Raw genomic sequence first — 14,584 nt, forward strand, 5'->3', positions numbered from 1 at the left:
TTTTCAATATAAGAGCAAGGTTTTCCACTTAAGTGTGCAAGACATTATAACCATTTCAATCAAATTGAATTAAATCAAATTTGTTTAGTATAGCCCAAAATAAAACATTTTCCTCAGAGGGCTTTACAATCTGTACACATACGACATATGACCCTCACATCTGTAAAAGACCCCTGCCCCAAAAGAATGAAACCTTCGGGAGAGCAACAGAGAACGGATCCCTCTCCCAGGATGGACAGAAGTGCAATAGATGTCATGTGTACATACATATATATATATTTATTTAATGCTAATATTAACTCATCGAAAGAAGTACTATTTTCATCTCAGGCTTCCACATGGATGTAGAGTTGTGTTTGTGAGACAGAAAGAGATTGAACCAACTGATGAGTGCCATGAACCCTGGGCCTTGTTTATTTATAAATTAATCAACTAATATATCTAAACTCAATGTTACATGCACATTCCCAATGATTTTGAGGACTGTGGGAGCTCTAAATCACCCATGCAGCAGACATGTTTTTTATTTGACTGGAGCATCGCTGCCCAGCAGCAGTCTCAGGTGAACAGGTGGCTGCATTTACATGTGCTACGTAGCTGCCCTGAGGGCGCGGCTGCATAGCATGTTTGCTGCCTTCACGTGTTATCAGACATATGAACACCGTTTAGAGCAAATGGGGTGGCCATAGACTGGGGGTGACTGGGAGTTGTTGATCTGTGTGAAGTTGTTGGCCCTGTCTGTGTCAACAGTTGATGTTAACGTGGTATGTTCATTAGCGAATAAAAGTTGTTACAACATTTTCTGAAATGCCAAGTTTTTCAAATATTCTTTTATCTAAATGGGGACAGTGGTTTCCTAATGCAAGTCAATGGTTGATTTGAGTTAATATATACGACATATAGGAAGTGACACAGAACATTATGAACAGTACTATCAGAAAACGGAGTTTTCTTGTCGTCACCAGTTTCTAGGTTTACTCTACATACTGAAGGACGTAAAACGGCAAAACACATGACCAACGCCAAAAAAAAAAAAAAACTGAATTACTTAAAAGCTCGACCCCCTCAGCTCCACTATGTTTTTCTCAACCAAAGCGCCATGAATGCACCATAAGTCCCATTCCGCCTTTCCCAGCTCTGAAGTGGGATGTTCCGGGAATCACTCGAAAGCAGCATTAGGTCTGATCAACGTGTTGTCCTGGGGGAAAACGTCACGAATCCGAAATCCTCCACAAAGTCTCCGACGCAGTTGGTCCGGACAAGAAAAGTGGAAGGGACTTGTGTTTTTGGGCCCCTGTGGGTCGCTTCCATGTAGTCGGTGAGCGTGGACGTGGGTGTCGCTGCAGGCCGGTCGGCTCCACCCCGAGGAGCGAGAAGCAGGTGCACGCGGATGGCGACACAACTCGGGGCAAACTCCGCTCGACGTGAACGTCGGCGTGTCGGCACATATGCTAAGAAACTTAAGTCACTTTGTTTTGGGAGGAAAACGCGTAAAGAATGCTTCTCCCTACTTTCACCTCTCGAGTGTAAAGTCGGCATTGAGGCAGAAGGAAAGAGGAGGCAGCGTCTTCTCCCGTCTCTCTGCACGCGAACATGGAGAAAAGTTAACGTGAACGTTGACGCAAACTTCCCTTGAGTGTGACTTCGACATTTGAGAAGGTTTTATACTTTTGAATTGTTGTCTTGGCGGCTTTTTTTTTGCGTAGAGGAAAGCAACACAGTGGATTCATTAACTACATGGTGAGACCAGCACAGATTTTCAGGCTATCCCCGTAGCAATGGAGAAGGACAACTCCCCACACGGCCGGGCTCAGGACCGGGTGAACAGGTAACCTAGCTACCGTCGGTGTGTCGCCTCAGCCTGGCTCTGTGACAAATGGACTCCGTTAACTAATCTGATTAACAGAGTCATAAAACTCTCTGTAGGAGTCGTGCACCGCTGACAGGCTGCTGGTTTATTTGACTTTTTTTTTTTATAGTTTTTATTTTTTTGGGCTCATTAGAAATTGAGGGGGAAAATGGTTTAAATATAACTGCGTGTTTTTTTTCTTCAAAATGTACACATATAACTACACGTAATAGTTACATCCAACCTTCCCAGTCACCTTTTTGTTGAAAGTGTTTTAGATTGAACGTCATTGTCATTATAGCTGCTGGTCCACACTCATCTCTGCAGTATATGTTAAATGTATTTAAAAAAAAATAAAGATAAGGGGAGCTGTTGCCCAGTTTAAAAAAAAAAAAAAAAAAAAAAAAAAAAAAAAACAGCGACTGATAACCCCAAACAACAACTGCAGTCAGGTGCCACATTCACACCCTGATACATCTGAGGTGTGGACTTGTGTTTGTTTTGACAACAGAGTTGTCCTCAGATGAGGAACATAACATTTGCATAATGATGCAAATTACCTTTTTTGTTTTTCTCCACCCAGTATTATCAGAGACTTACTAGTTAGAGCCTGCACTGTGTGTGTGTGTGTGTGTGTGTGTGTGTGTGTGTGTGTGTGTGTGTGTGTGTGTGTGTGTGAGAGATTGTTGGGCTGTTGGTGCATTTCTTCTCCAGGGATGACTTTGCTCTTGTGAAGGGGTTAAGCTGCAGGAAGATTATCGTGTTACCTAAGGAATTAGCTTGAGCCACCAACACCCACAACTTTATTCATCTACAAGCAGATTGTAGATGTAGGTAACGCAGCACACATGCCGTATAAGATTACATCACACCACCTTTTTGTGGTCAAATCTAGTTATGCCTGAATGAGGTGCTAAGTGGGGATGACAAGGCAAGGCAGGCAGAGTTAGTCATTTGTCTTCAGTCTTGCCTCAAATAAAATAAATAACGTTATAGTACACCAGTGTAAGTTGACAGGGCATGGATTTTGATTAAACGCATTGTAGTTAGAGGTTGATGGTGCTGTTGTGTGAATGCTTGCTAATTCATCCCTTTGATGTGTTTTCTTAATGCTGTTAACAGTTTCTTCCTCTGCTTTTTGGCTCAGTGTGGACCCGTATGGCTTTCAGCGCTCAAAGGACTTTGATTACGAGTCATATGAGGAGCTCATGTCAGAGTATCTAGTTGTGCTCACCCGACGATCCATCAAGTGGTCCAAGCTACTGAAGGGCAAAAGCAAAGTGCAGAGGAATGTAAAACGTGAGTGTGAGAACCGAACACGCACCACTATCCAAGCAGTGCAGAGCGCAACGTCTTCAAAGTGGCACTAAACTGAAATGTTCCTCCTTCAGTAAAGCGCTATGTTCGTAAGGGGATTCCCAATGAGCACCGGGCTCTGATCTGGATGGCAACCAGCGGGGCTCAAGACCAGCTCGAGAAGAACCCGGGACACTACCAGGCCCTGCTCGGAGCCCAGCACGACCCCAAACTGGTGGAGACCATCTGCACAGGTGAGGCCCTTAACTGTTTCTCATTTGCCCGTATGTCCACGCTCAGACCTTTTTAAAATCCCGGGTACACACTAAGCCAACCTCAAAGACTGGCAGAGCATCGCCTCACTTCTTTCGTCAGAGCACCGTGATCAGGGTCTAGAAATGTTTCTAATCGAACATACAAAACTAATCGGCCATTGTCAATTTAAGTAAAAGTCTCATGATTACCTGGTAAGGTTTAGTTTTTGCGCTGACATAGATGTCATGTGGTCTAAACATTTCGTTTGAATAACCAGTCAGAGAATTCTTTCTCTCTGACTGCCTCTGAGGCTGATGTGGTCAGTCTGCTGATTTGGCTCAACGGCTGCTGATTTGTGCTGACTCCAGCCAAACGGTGCCAGACACGCTGCAAAGGCCCCGTCTAACAAGCCATTCACACCTGGCCCACTGATTACCAACCATTTTGGTGACCAATGACTCTGGAAAGTTATCACGGCCACAATCATTTTATCCTCCACCTCTGAGATAGCAAATTAAACAACACTTTACCCCTGTAGGTACCCGGGTCACGGTAAAAAAGTAACACCAGAAATGTGCATGTATTTGACTATTTATGTTTCTAGGTGACGCTGCATTGTGTTGACGCAAAGTTAGTTCTGTGGCAAATACGTTTACCTGTGGGCCCTCCATTTAGTATTTAATAACACTGGTAAAACAGTTTTATATATTTGAGCTGGCTGTGTGTGTGGGAAATAGTCAAATGTCCAACAAAACAACACAACATGCATTAAGAAGTTTTCCTAGCTTTACCTGCAAAAAACTCCAACATAAATAAAGGTTATTTAGCTATTTAAGTTTGCATTCAGACATCGTTTGAATCCAAGTCTGATGTAGACTGTCTCGCTTCTTCTTTTCAACAAACTTGCTGTCACGCACCCATAAACACACAGCACTAAATACACGCTTTGGTCTTTTCCTTTCAGACTTGAACAGAACATTTCCAGACAACGTCCAGTTCCGCAAGACATCCAACCCTTGTCTGCAGAAAGCCCTGTACAATGTGCTGGTGGCTTATGGCCACCACGACCCAGCTGTGGGCTACTGCCAGGTGATATTACAGCCTAGATCCAGCCTGAAAGACATTTTCCATAATACCATTCTTACATTTGCAGTGAAGGATTAGGTCAGTGTGGATTATCGGAGAACTGACTTAAATATGTACGCTAATATTTATTAGCCAAAGTAAAGAAGACAATATATTTATTTGAGTGGGTGCAATCATTATCATTCTAAAGAGTATTTTATATTAGTGAGTGCATGAGTGTTCATCGCTCTTCTAAAGACAGGCTGTGGGTTTCAGTATAGCCTACGTTAATCATTAGCATTTGAAAGGCACATTTCCTTCACGATACATACGCGGCCTAGTTTGCAATTCAAAGCAGGGCTGATGGGTCCATCTCTTGTGAAGTATAACTAGAACCCATCAATCTGTAATCGTACACAGCGTGTTTACGCTTGAGTGTTTCATCTCTTTCATGTCCAGTGCACCTCACTGCCAATAAAAAGCTCCACCATTTCCAATAAAAACCTGCTCAGACCAGATCGCAGGACACGTGTGACCCAAGTCTCTTTTCTCTTCAGGGGATGAACTTCATAGCTGGGTATCTGCTTATTGTCACCAAGGATGAAGAGAAGTCCTTCTGGCTGATGGACGCACTACTCGGTAGAATTTTACCAGGTGAGTGTGTGACGGGGTGTCTCCGTCGTCCCTTAACTCTGAGCTGATGATACTGCTGGAGGTCTTTATCTGTCTGCGGCTTAACACCTACGGCATGTTGCCATTTGTTTCACTCAGATGAGGAAATGTCACAATATGAATTTATTGAGACTTTTCCATTCATTCTGTTTTTGTTTTATGAAAATCGCGTGTGTGCGTGCGTGCGTGCCTGGTTACAGACTACTACACTCCAGCCATGATGGGGCTGAAGATGGACCAGGAGGTGTTAGGGGAACTGGTGAAAGTTAAGGTCCCCGGAGTCTGGCAGACCCTAATGGATCACAATGTCATGTGGACCTTGGTGGTCTCCCGGTGGTTCATCTGTCTCTTCATAGACGTCTTGCCAGTAGAGGTGAGTGCATCTGTGTGTGTTTCATAGTGGGCTACGTTGAGTCAAATTTGCTTCATACAAAGGTTTAGGAGAGCGTGAAAACGAAGTATGTGGCAAGGCGGAGACAAATTCTGGTTATTAGCATTCAGTACTTCACACAATGCCTATATGAAATAGCAAAGTCATTGTAAACTTTGATGTTAAAATGTGCTTCTGATTACTAAAAAGACCAAAGCACCCTGTTCAAAATACCGTTCAGAAAATCTACGTGCTTTATTCAAGCGCTGCTTTTAGTTGATTAAAAAACAAATAAGCTTTTTGTTCTTCCTTTTCCTCCAACGTGGAATGGCTAACCGACCATGTAAACAGTCCTTGTTGTTGCTCACTCCTTCTGTTGGCCTTGGAACGGGCGTGGACTGTTATGTTTGTTCTCCGGATACACATGGGGCTCTCACTTGGAGGGCGTAACATGTAGATGTTCACACTATTTCCTTAAGATTTCTCCCCCTCAGACAAACATTGCGGCCAGCCAGCAGGAGTTATTACTGCAGCAACAAGGACACGATTCCTCATTTGTACGTTTACAGTAGTTTTTTTCCACTAGCTGGTGGTGCTTGGATGTGACTCTTCATTCACTCCTATTGATGTTTTGGAGAGTTTTTAATGTATGAGAGAAAATCGCTGTCAATATTCTCAAGGACAAATTAGATATATAATTCTAGACACATACGCTAGATGGCAGTATAAAGATTTCAACACTACTCCACTACATCTCAGAGGTAAATATTGTACTTGACGACTTGGAAGTGCTCTCAAAAGTAATTTCTGTGCGCGGCGGTTTTTAGTTGCAAGCGCGGATGGATCTCATTTGTTTGCTGATATTGACCGGGATATTCCCTCAAACTAATGTCTTACTTTTCTATAAGTGCTTGTTCAAACCGCAAGTTGAACTTCATGTCGTATCATCCCTTTGCATGTGCTCACTGGTGGGATTTACTGCTTCGGTCCCGTTTCTCTGCAGACAGTTCTGCGGATTTGGGATTGCTTGTTCTACGAGGGCTCTAAAATCCTGTTCCGTGTAGCTCTGTCACTGATCCACCACAACCAGGCTCTGATTCAACGGGCCCAGTCACTGCCGGACGTCTGCCAAAACTTCAAGCAGATCACCCACGGACCATTTGTTGAAGAATGCCACACTTTCATGCAGGTAAAAGGCAAGGGAGGTATCCCATCACTGAAGGACAGGCCAATCGGCATAAAACAGATGTCCCTTATTATTGACCGTCTTTAATCCCATAATCCTGGTGTTTCTCGCTCTTCCTAGAAAATCTTCATTGAACCAGGAAGTCTCCCCATGGCAACCTTGACTAATCTGCGGGTGACGTGTCGATCTCGCTTGGTTGCAGAAGAGTCCTGAACCAAACTCGACTACCTGTTGCTCAAACTCACTACACATTCCACCGGTACGAGCACCCGGCGGCTCGTCTGCAGCTGCGTCTCTTTTTTACCGACTAAATGTCACAGGGACTACTACGTACTGTTGAGTTTTTGTCTTAAACATGTTTTCAGATAATCATACAGCCCAAGTGTAAATATATATGCTGAAATGAGATTATTCTTAGCAATGTGCTGTATGAGCGGACTATTCCATTTGAAATGAACGTGTAGCTTCTCTTTCATTATATTTTGCACTTTACTCCAGAAAGTCAGAGACCCTGTAGAGAAAAAGGTTCGGCAGCAGACTGTCCGGTCCGATAAATATTGTGTTGCACACTGAGCACAGCCAAGAGGCCTACTGTATTTCACATTGAATGGGAAATGAAGACAAGCAAAACTGCATGCGGATACTTCTTGCTGTGGTAATAATCAAATGTGAATTATAATGATTTCATGACAACTTATTTTTCTAAACATTTCTAAATCTGATTGGTTGTGTTTAGATTTTGAGTAAAGTAAGTACTTTAGTTCCAATCCTCAATCATTAACTCAAGTGCACTATGAAATGAATGAAGTATAATTAAAAGGGCTGCTCGATTTTTTATTTTTTTTTCCCGTTTGGGTTTTGTGGCCCTTTTTAAACAGTCAAAGTACTGATATCAGATTTTGTGGCCCTGGTCCAAAATAGCCTTGATGTTGATCCCAGCTTTGAGTATTCTGTGTAATGACTTGTGGTTAAATAGCTCAGAGTAAACATCCATGTTTATTTCACACACGACAAATTATAAAAAGGTACTGTTAGCATGAACTACCAAAATAAAGAAAATCAGTGCTGGAGTTTTAAGATTTTTATTAACTTTCAGTAAGAGGCATAATAGAAAATGAGATCAAACCATTTTCTATCAAAAATAAAAGATCAAATCACTACAATTCATATTAACATTTATTTAAGGGGGGGGGGGGGGAAATAATCCAGTTACCTGTTCACTTTTAATGTTAAATACATTTTAGTAATGCAGTCACACTCAGTGTACAGCTGGACAACTACACACAGTTAAAGCAGCTCGCAGCCTTTCTGTCATCACAATTACCAGACTGTTTAGCTGAATGAAGCTGTGCCTCGGTGCACCTTCGGGGCAGTCTCCGTTGTGGAGGAATACGATTGGAAAAGACATTCAAGGGCCTTCCCTTTTCTTAGAGAAGAATGATCTTCAGCTGGTGAAGTTTAACAAAAATAAACGCTAGTGAGCATGAGTCGGCAGAAGAATACAATTTAAAATATTTTTACTTGCTCACATAAACCTTAGGAACTTAGAAAAAGATCTTTGTCCTACAGTTCATTTGACCCTTCTCCTGCGTCTATAATTGCATATTGACTGATATATTTTTTTTGTGTAAATAAATAATTTCATAGCTAAAAACAGCAGTTCAAGCAAATTCAACCAATTCCGAGAACATAATGGGACAAGAGTCGACAGCTGGCGGTGAACTTGCTAGAGAAAATTCCAACTGCATCCATCTTTGATTGTGTAAAGACTCTGTCCTCTCGGGCTTCATCAAGATGCAAACCATCTGAAGCTAGCAGGTCTTTGGCTTCTCATCCCACAGAGAAAGTGAAAGGAAAATAAAAATAACCAGAGGATATGCAAAAACATGCACTCGCCACAGAGTAACAACTGCTTCCACTCACTCATGCTCGTCTCCACAGTCTACTACTTGCTCGCACACTCTGGCTCATCTCTCCCATGTCCCAGTCTGTTCGTTCAGATGGTCTGGTATCCAGCATGGCTCCTCCTCCTGCCTATCAGATATGCAATGAGGACGATCAGCACCAGGCCGGCGAGAGCTGCTCCGACAATGATGGGGATGAGCATCTGGTCTTGGTCCATCTGACACTCCTCCGCTGGAGACGCAAACAAAAGATAAAAGTGAATATTGTATCGTAAAATCTGGGAGCTTATGCGCAGCCGTTCCTCCAAAGTTAACAAATATACCTTTAAGGCTCCCTTATCGGGACAGTGTATTTGGTTTATTTAATCTGAAAAAAGTTATTATAAAAGGGGTTACATGCTTTAACTATTTTTTATTTTTCTGAAACAGAGTGGTATCAATCTTTTAATCCAACTCTTTACAAGAGTTCTTATTTCCCAAAAGGTCTAACTATTCCTTTTAATCTGCACATGTTTCTGAAACCAAGGTGAAAAATGTTAACTGTGAAATGGCAATTAATGTCTCTATTAGACTAAAGCCACTTTCCCAGATTGCTGCCAACTCATAAGAAAGAACCTCATCGCCATCAACTTGAAGGTCAGATGACGAAGATAAAAAAAACATGGGATAAAAAGTGGATAAACGGCAGGTTAAAGAAAGCATTTTTCACCTGTAGCAAACTGATTGGTGGTGACTTCAAAGGGTTGGACCTGCAGTCTGAATGTGTTGAGAGAGAAGGTTTTTGCAACAACCAGAGTTTGCTCTGCGTTGCACATGTAGGAGCGGCCCAGCGTACTCCGCTGGTAGTCCAGACTAGTGTTGCTGGCTGAGAAGGGCGCTGTGGAGACAGACGGACAGGCAATAGTTAAATTAAGCAAATTAGAGACGAGTCAAAAAGTATGTTGCTTCTGACAAATTACATACCAGTTGCATCTGGAAAATTAGCAAGCAGAGTTATCCCACTCAGGTGGTACTTGTTGCTCGTGGTGTTCTGTGGACGGGACGGGGGGAGATGGGTTTGAATAAATACTTGTACTCACACAAACAAAAACAAACTGACCGTGTAGCTAAAAGACGAGGGACGATCTTACCAGAGTGAAGGTGAAGTTGAGCGTGCTGCTTCCCTCCTGTGTCAAAACCAAGGAAGCGCTGCTGGCTTCACATGATCCGGATGAGCGCGTCAGATTGGGAGTCAGGTTGACTAATTCTTGGATGGTCTGGCAAAGAAGACAAAGTCTGGTTTATCTGAAGTTTGTGCCGCAGAGAAGACGGACCGTATTTATTTATGATCTTTTACCTTATTCTGAGATAAAGAGAAATAGGAGACGTTGAGCTGCAGTCCCATCTGGGCCAGGAGGCACACCGTGCCGTTGAGGTTGTTGACCGAATAGGTTCCCCGCTCAGGTGTTCCTGGCGGGCTCGGCGTTGGAGCTGCGGTGGTTGTAGTACCGGCAGTGGTCGGTGGAGCCGTGGTGCTGGCCTGATCTGCCATGCATACGCTCTCTGTGAGGGGAGAAATGACAGAGAAATGTGTGAAACAACCATAAAAGACGCAGGTCCAAACGACCGGGACACGGAATCAGAATGGTTACCTGTTGGACTCAGGTCGTTTCCTGTCATGTACGCCTCCAGCCTCATATCGGAGAAAGTGACAGCTGCTTCGTCAACTTCAAAAGTGGAGGGGCTCATGCAGCGGTAGGTGGTGTTGATCGTCGCCCAGATCCCAACTGAAGGCAACACCATAGTGACCACGTCTAGGACGAATAAAAACACAACACATTACTAATACTGTTCATGATATACTTAGTAGCTAGTCTGAAATGTGCCTTCGCAACTATTATCTTCTTTATTTCTGACAAACAATGATCTTCAACTGTTGTTTTTTTCTGTTCCATCATTCACCCCACACCAGCTTTTCCAATTTTTGCCATTACTCCCCAGACCCTCATTCCCTTCATTATCTTTTTGTTGATAAAAGGACTCGCCGATGCTGACTGAACATATCTGCGTTCTGTTTCATGAATGCAACATTTTTTACTTTCTTCACTTTAAATATTAAGAACAACAAACTGTCCGGTGCAGTGCCGGTTCAGTTCGTTGCTTGTGTTTTGTGCTCACCGGAGCTGTTAGCCCCCGGGAAGATGGAGGCGTCGCTGAGGTTGTACTGCAGCGTCAGGTTAGCGACACTGTACAGGCTGCCGTTGGTTGAAAAGCTCAGCCCCAGCGCTTGGCCAGACCCGAACACCGCCACCAGCCATGGCGGGCTGTCGCCTGTGCCGCATGAGCTGCTGCCGGCGTCGACCGCGGTGGAGTCGGGCAGAGGGACCTGCACCGTTTGCTGAGGAAAGACAAGTGATGAGACCGGCGCTCACAAAGAGACCATCAACGCAGCGGCTTCCAGAGACGGAAGTGTTGCCGTCACTTTACATACTGTGCTGCTGGAAGTGTTGTATGTGATGGAGAAGGTTGCGGAGAGCTCGGCCTTGATGCAGGTGGTGTTCCCCTCTTTCACATCAAGAGTGACCGCCTGAATGTAACCTGTAGAGGAGAACACAATGAGCGGGGAGGACAATCATTTCAATGAGAGAGAAACATCTTGAAAAAAACAAACTCAGTCAAAAACTAAAATATATACTTATTTTCAGGTGTCTTCCTGCAATCTTTTGAGCAAATAGTAGTAATCACACTTGTTGCTCAGTTAAACTAACCTTATTAGGTTGATATTAGAATACACACTTGCACATTTAATAGGTAATCATTATCTGGGTCTTGTATTTGACATGTTTGTAAAGGTCACAGATAACAGCAGCGACGGCATTCGATGCCATGACCAAAGAAAACACAAGATAAAGCAGTTCAAACAAGCCACCGCCAGAGGTCTGCAGACAGCTGAGTGAGAGGCACACACACACACACACACACACACACCAAACATCTCCTGGCAACAGTTAGGAGTCATACTTGTCTGGCGACCTCCACAATTGTGTGGCAACTTGGAAACTGCCAACTCACTGATCTGTGTCTATGTGCGTTTGTGACGGAGGCTGTAGCTCTCAAACATATTGTTTGAAAGCTATGGTGGCTTTTCAAGTACTTATTAATCCCACAACTCAAACCCTAAAAAAAACTCACCCATTTTCACAACACAGTAACGCAATACGGGAGCTTCACCGCTTGCTTCACAATTCCCAGAATGTCTACCAAGGAGGAGTTGAGGCCGTTTGTGGCTGTCGTGCGGGCACTTTTGCTTTTGGTTAACTTTCCAACAGCACAGCTTCATATTTAATGTACTGTATGTTTTTTATTATTATTGATTTATTCTGTTCAATCAGTTTTTAGTGATGAAATACATCAACCGTGTGGGACCATTAAAAATGAAAACTACTCATCAAGTAGATAAATAATTATCCTGCCCACGGGCCGCCAACGCTAGCAGGTTTTAAAATATACTTTCCACTCTGAATATTTTACTTCAAAGAAGGATTTGTGGAAGTGAAAAGCTGCTCACTGTTTACATTGCTGAGAGACCGATCTATTTAGCATTTGGCTTGTAGGCCATGCTTATTGGTACTAATGTCATAACTCACTTATTACTGTTGGCTGACTGAGCTCTTCCCTCTAATACACTATATTGGAATTCCCTCCTGTGTCCCTCCTCTGCTGCCTTGCTGAAACCTGAGCCCGGTGCCGCCTCTCTGTTCACCCTGTAAACACCCAACAGACGGTTTACACAACACTGCAATCTGATCATGAGGTAAAAGCATCTGTGTGTATAAAGCATTGAGCTCCAGATAGCAGCACTAGAAGGTCGTCGTAGAGTAGATAACCAAAACAGAAAGGTATCCCGATTCTGCCACTTGTGTTGTGAGGAAATGCTGGTGCAGGCAGAGGCTTTGAACTCTAAGGTCACCGGGGTCTGTGGAGAACCAACCTGAACACCATGTTAACGACAGAAATGCATCCAAGGATTTTTCAAGTATTAGATGATGATAAAAAACAAATTGAAATACACTGCAACTACTCAACAACTGCATTGGTCTGTTTCCCTTTGTCAGCAGCCAGGGGTCTGTGTTCAGCCCGATTAAACTGGTCCTAAACTAACAGTGCCAGTAGGTCTCTGCTGGGCTGTGTGCAACACAAAGCCACCCCAGTGGTCACGTGAAGCTCTCAAACGATACAACAAAGAGGCCAATCCGCTGCTCCACAGCACCAACACATCCGGGCTGTTACACTGGAACATAATAATGCCCAGGCACTTCTTCTGCGACTCGGGTCTGTTTTGACACAACTACCTGAGGACAGATGACCTTTGTTATCGTTGTTGTTTTTTTAAGACAGGGTCATGTCAAACTTTGACCGTGGGATATGTCTCCACTTGCTCCCTTATGAATATAATAACACTAGTTTCTGCCTGACACTCAAGTCACGTCACACACGCGATTACCTGCCGATCATTTCACTTGATTATCGACTACTTTGTTCAAGCTAAACGCGGGAACACCTGAGCTGAGGTTACCTGTGCATTAGGTTACCTGGTCACAACAACACACGACACCCCCAACGGACCGGTCAGGTTGCGTGACGTCGTTAAATCCGACGGCGAGAAGCTCTGACGTGACGTCCGCAAAAACACTCACCGAAATCCGCAAACCAGGCGATGATGAGCGCGGCCACCGCGTGAGAGAGTCTCATCCTTCCGGGGACAGTCTTGTCCTTTGTGTTGCCTCCAGTAGCAGAGCCACGAAAGCCCGAGGTGTTGTGTCGCGCTGCGGGCGCAGGTGGGTCGACGAGGCGGCACCTGACTACACGGACCGTTAGCTAAAACTGTGGCGTCACCGCTGCTTTTCTTCCTGTTGATGTTTACGTTGCTGCGCCGCGTGAGCACACGGGTACGAGTCGTCTAGTTAATACTCCTAACGCACCGTACCGCCAACGGAAACTACCAATACACGGGCTTAGACGTCGGTTCTCCGGCCACAGCGTCTGAATACACCACCAGCACCACGTCCCGTCATGTGAACTGGGGGAGCTCAGCGCCACCCAGTCACGTGGGACCCCCCGCCTTCTCCTTCCTCTCACGAGCGCCGTCCGAGGCAACGCGAATAAACGGCCCCACTGCTCCATTAACAAAAGCTAAATGTTCCAGCTGACTAACGGTTAACAGTGCTGTCCCGTGTAAGATGTCCGCTGATGAGGAAGGCCGACCGACTCACATGACTCGACATAATGTCGGGTGGGTGTAAAGAGGTGACTAATGAGAAGCAAAAGTTAATTTCCAAGGATAATATTTAAATGATTCTTCGGGGAACTCACACGAGAAACAGCAAACCAAAAATCATGTACAGTGGCACATTTGATAGCGGCGCGGGTAGGAATGCGCACTTGAACGCAACATGATGTAAATACATGACATGTCAAAGATCTGCTACGGTACATAAAAAGTACCGAATGATCTCGCGCTCGCTCGCTCACGCGCGCACACACACACACACACACACACAGTCAGCTGACAGTCATCAATTCACGAGTGTGTGTAAAACCCAAGGAGGAACGCAGAGGCTGCTTTAATGCTGCTGCCCAAGACTCATCAGGGCCCTGCTACATTGCCACGCTCTTTCACAAAGACGTGGCGTTTTCTTGTAATTAAAACGTAATAAGACTAAAATGTTTAAACTATATTTGATCATCATACAAAAGCTGTACATTCATTGCTGCAATAGTGAAAGCATTCAGAAGTACTCTTTCGATTCCACTTTCCAGTAACTTGAGATATTAAAATCCTGAATTGCTCATTTCTCTCTCAAAGTGAAAATAGCATGAGAGCCTCAAAATCAAGTGAGGGCCGAGTGATACAAACTAGAAAAGGACAACATGGTGTTGGGGTCTTTCTGATAGACGTATTGGCCATGGTTTGATATTTAAACTGCATATTAGACAAACATCCTTGA

The 14,584-nt window shown here is 44.1% G+C and overlaps 2 protein-coding genes across 2 annotated transcripts; one reads left to right on the forward strand and one right to left on the reverse strand.

Moving 5' to 3' along the window:
* The first annotated feature begins 1,763 nt into the window (after positions 1-1,763).
* grtp1a (growth hormone regulated TBC protein 1a) lies at positions 1,764-7,628 on the forward strand. Its single transcript, XM_079217341.1, has 8 exons — positions 1,764-1,828; positions 2,997-3,148; positions 3,241-3,399; positions 4,365-4,489; positions 5,023-5,119; positions 5,338-5,510; positions 6,511-6,696; positions 6,814-7,628. The coding sequence occupies exons 1-8, from the start codon at positions 1,779-1,781 to the stop codon at positions 6,904-6,906; spliced, it is 1,035 nt and encodes a 344-aa protein (XP_079073467.1). The 5' UTR covers positions 1,764-1,778; the 3' UTR covers positions 6,907-7,628.
* Positions 7,629-7,759: 131 nt separating this feature from the next.
* Positions 7,760-13,615, reverse strand: lamp1a (lysosomal associated membrane protein 1a). The gene is made up of 9 exons (XM_079217340.1): positions 13,274-13,615; positions 11,068-11,174; positions 10,755-10,974; positions 10,229-10,390; positions 9,934-10,139; positions 9,728-9,853; positions 9,561-9,627; positions 9,307-9,474; positions 7,760-8,829 (listed from the first exon to the last, which is right to left on the reverse strand). Exons 1-9 carry the CDS (start codon positions 13,326-13,328, stop codon positions 8,690-8,692), a joined length of 1,251 nt encoding a protein of 416 aa, XP_079073466.1. The 5' UTR covers positions 13,329-13,615; the 3' UTR covers positions 7,760-8,689.
* Between the last annotated feature and the right edge of the window lie 969 nt (positions 13,616-14,584).

This window comes from Taurulus bubalis (genome assembly GCF_910589615.1).
Source record: "Taurulus bubalis genome assembly, chromosome: 4".
Lineage (NCBI taxonomy): Eukaryota > Metazoa > Chordata > Actinopteri > Perciformes > Cottidae > Taurulus > Taurulus bubalis.

What these genes read in the sequence shown, in the direction of transcription:
- lamp1a (XM_079217340.1), bottom strand. Translation starts at nt 13,328, where the DNA reads ATGAGACTCTCTCACGCGGTGGCCGCGCTCATCATCGCCTGGTTTGCG. An exon ending in ACAACACTTCCAGCAGCACA is followed by an intron (nt 10,975 to 11,067) that starts GTATGTAAAGTG and finishes GTCTTTCCTCAG; the next exon opens with CAAACGGTGCAGGTCCCTCT. An exon ending in TAATTTTCCAGATGCAACTG is followed by an intron (nt 9,475 to 9,560) that starts GTATGTAATTTG and finishes CTGTCTCCACAG; the next exon opens with CGCCCTTCTCAGCCAGCAAC.
- grtp1a (XM_079217341.1), top strand. Translation starts at nt 1,779, where the DNA reads ATGGAGAAGGACAACTCCCCACACGGCCGGGCTCAGGACCGGGTGAAC. An exon ending in CAGCTGTGGGCTACTGCCAG is followed by an intron (nt 4,490 to 5,022) that starts GTGATATTACAG and finishes TTTTCTCTTCAG; the next exon opens with GGGATGAACTTCATAGCTGG. An exon ending in AATGCCACACTTTCATGCAG is followed by an intron (nt 6,697 to 6,813) that starts GTAAAAGGCAAG and finishes CGCTCTTCCTAG; the next exon opens with AAAATCTTCATTGAACCAGG.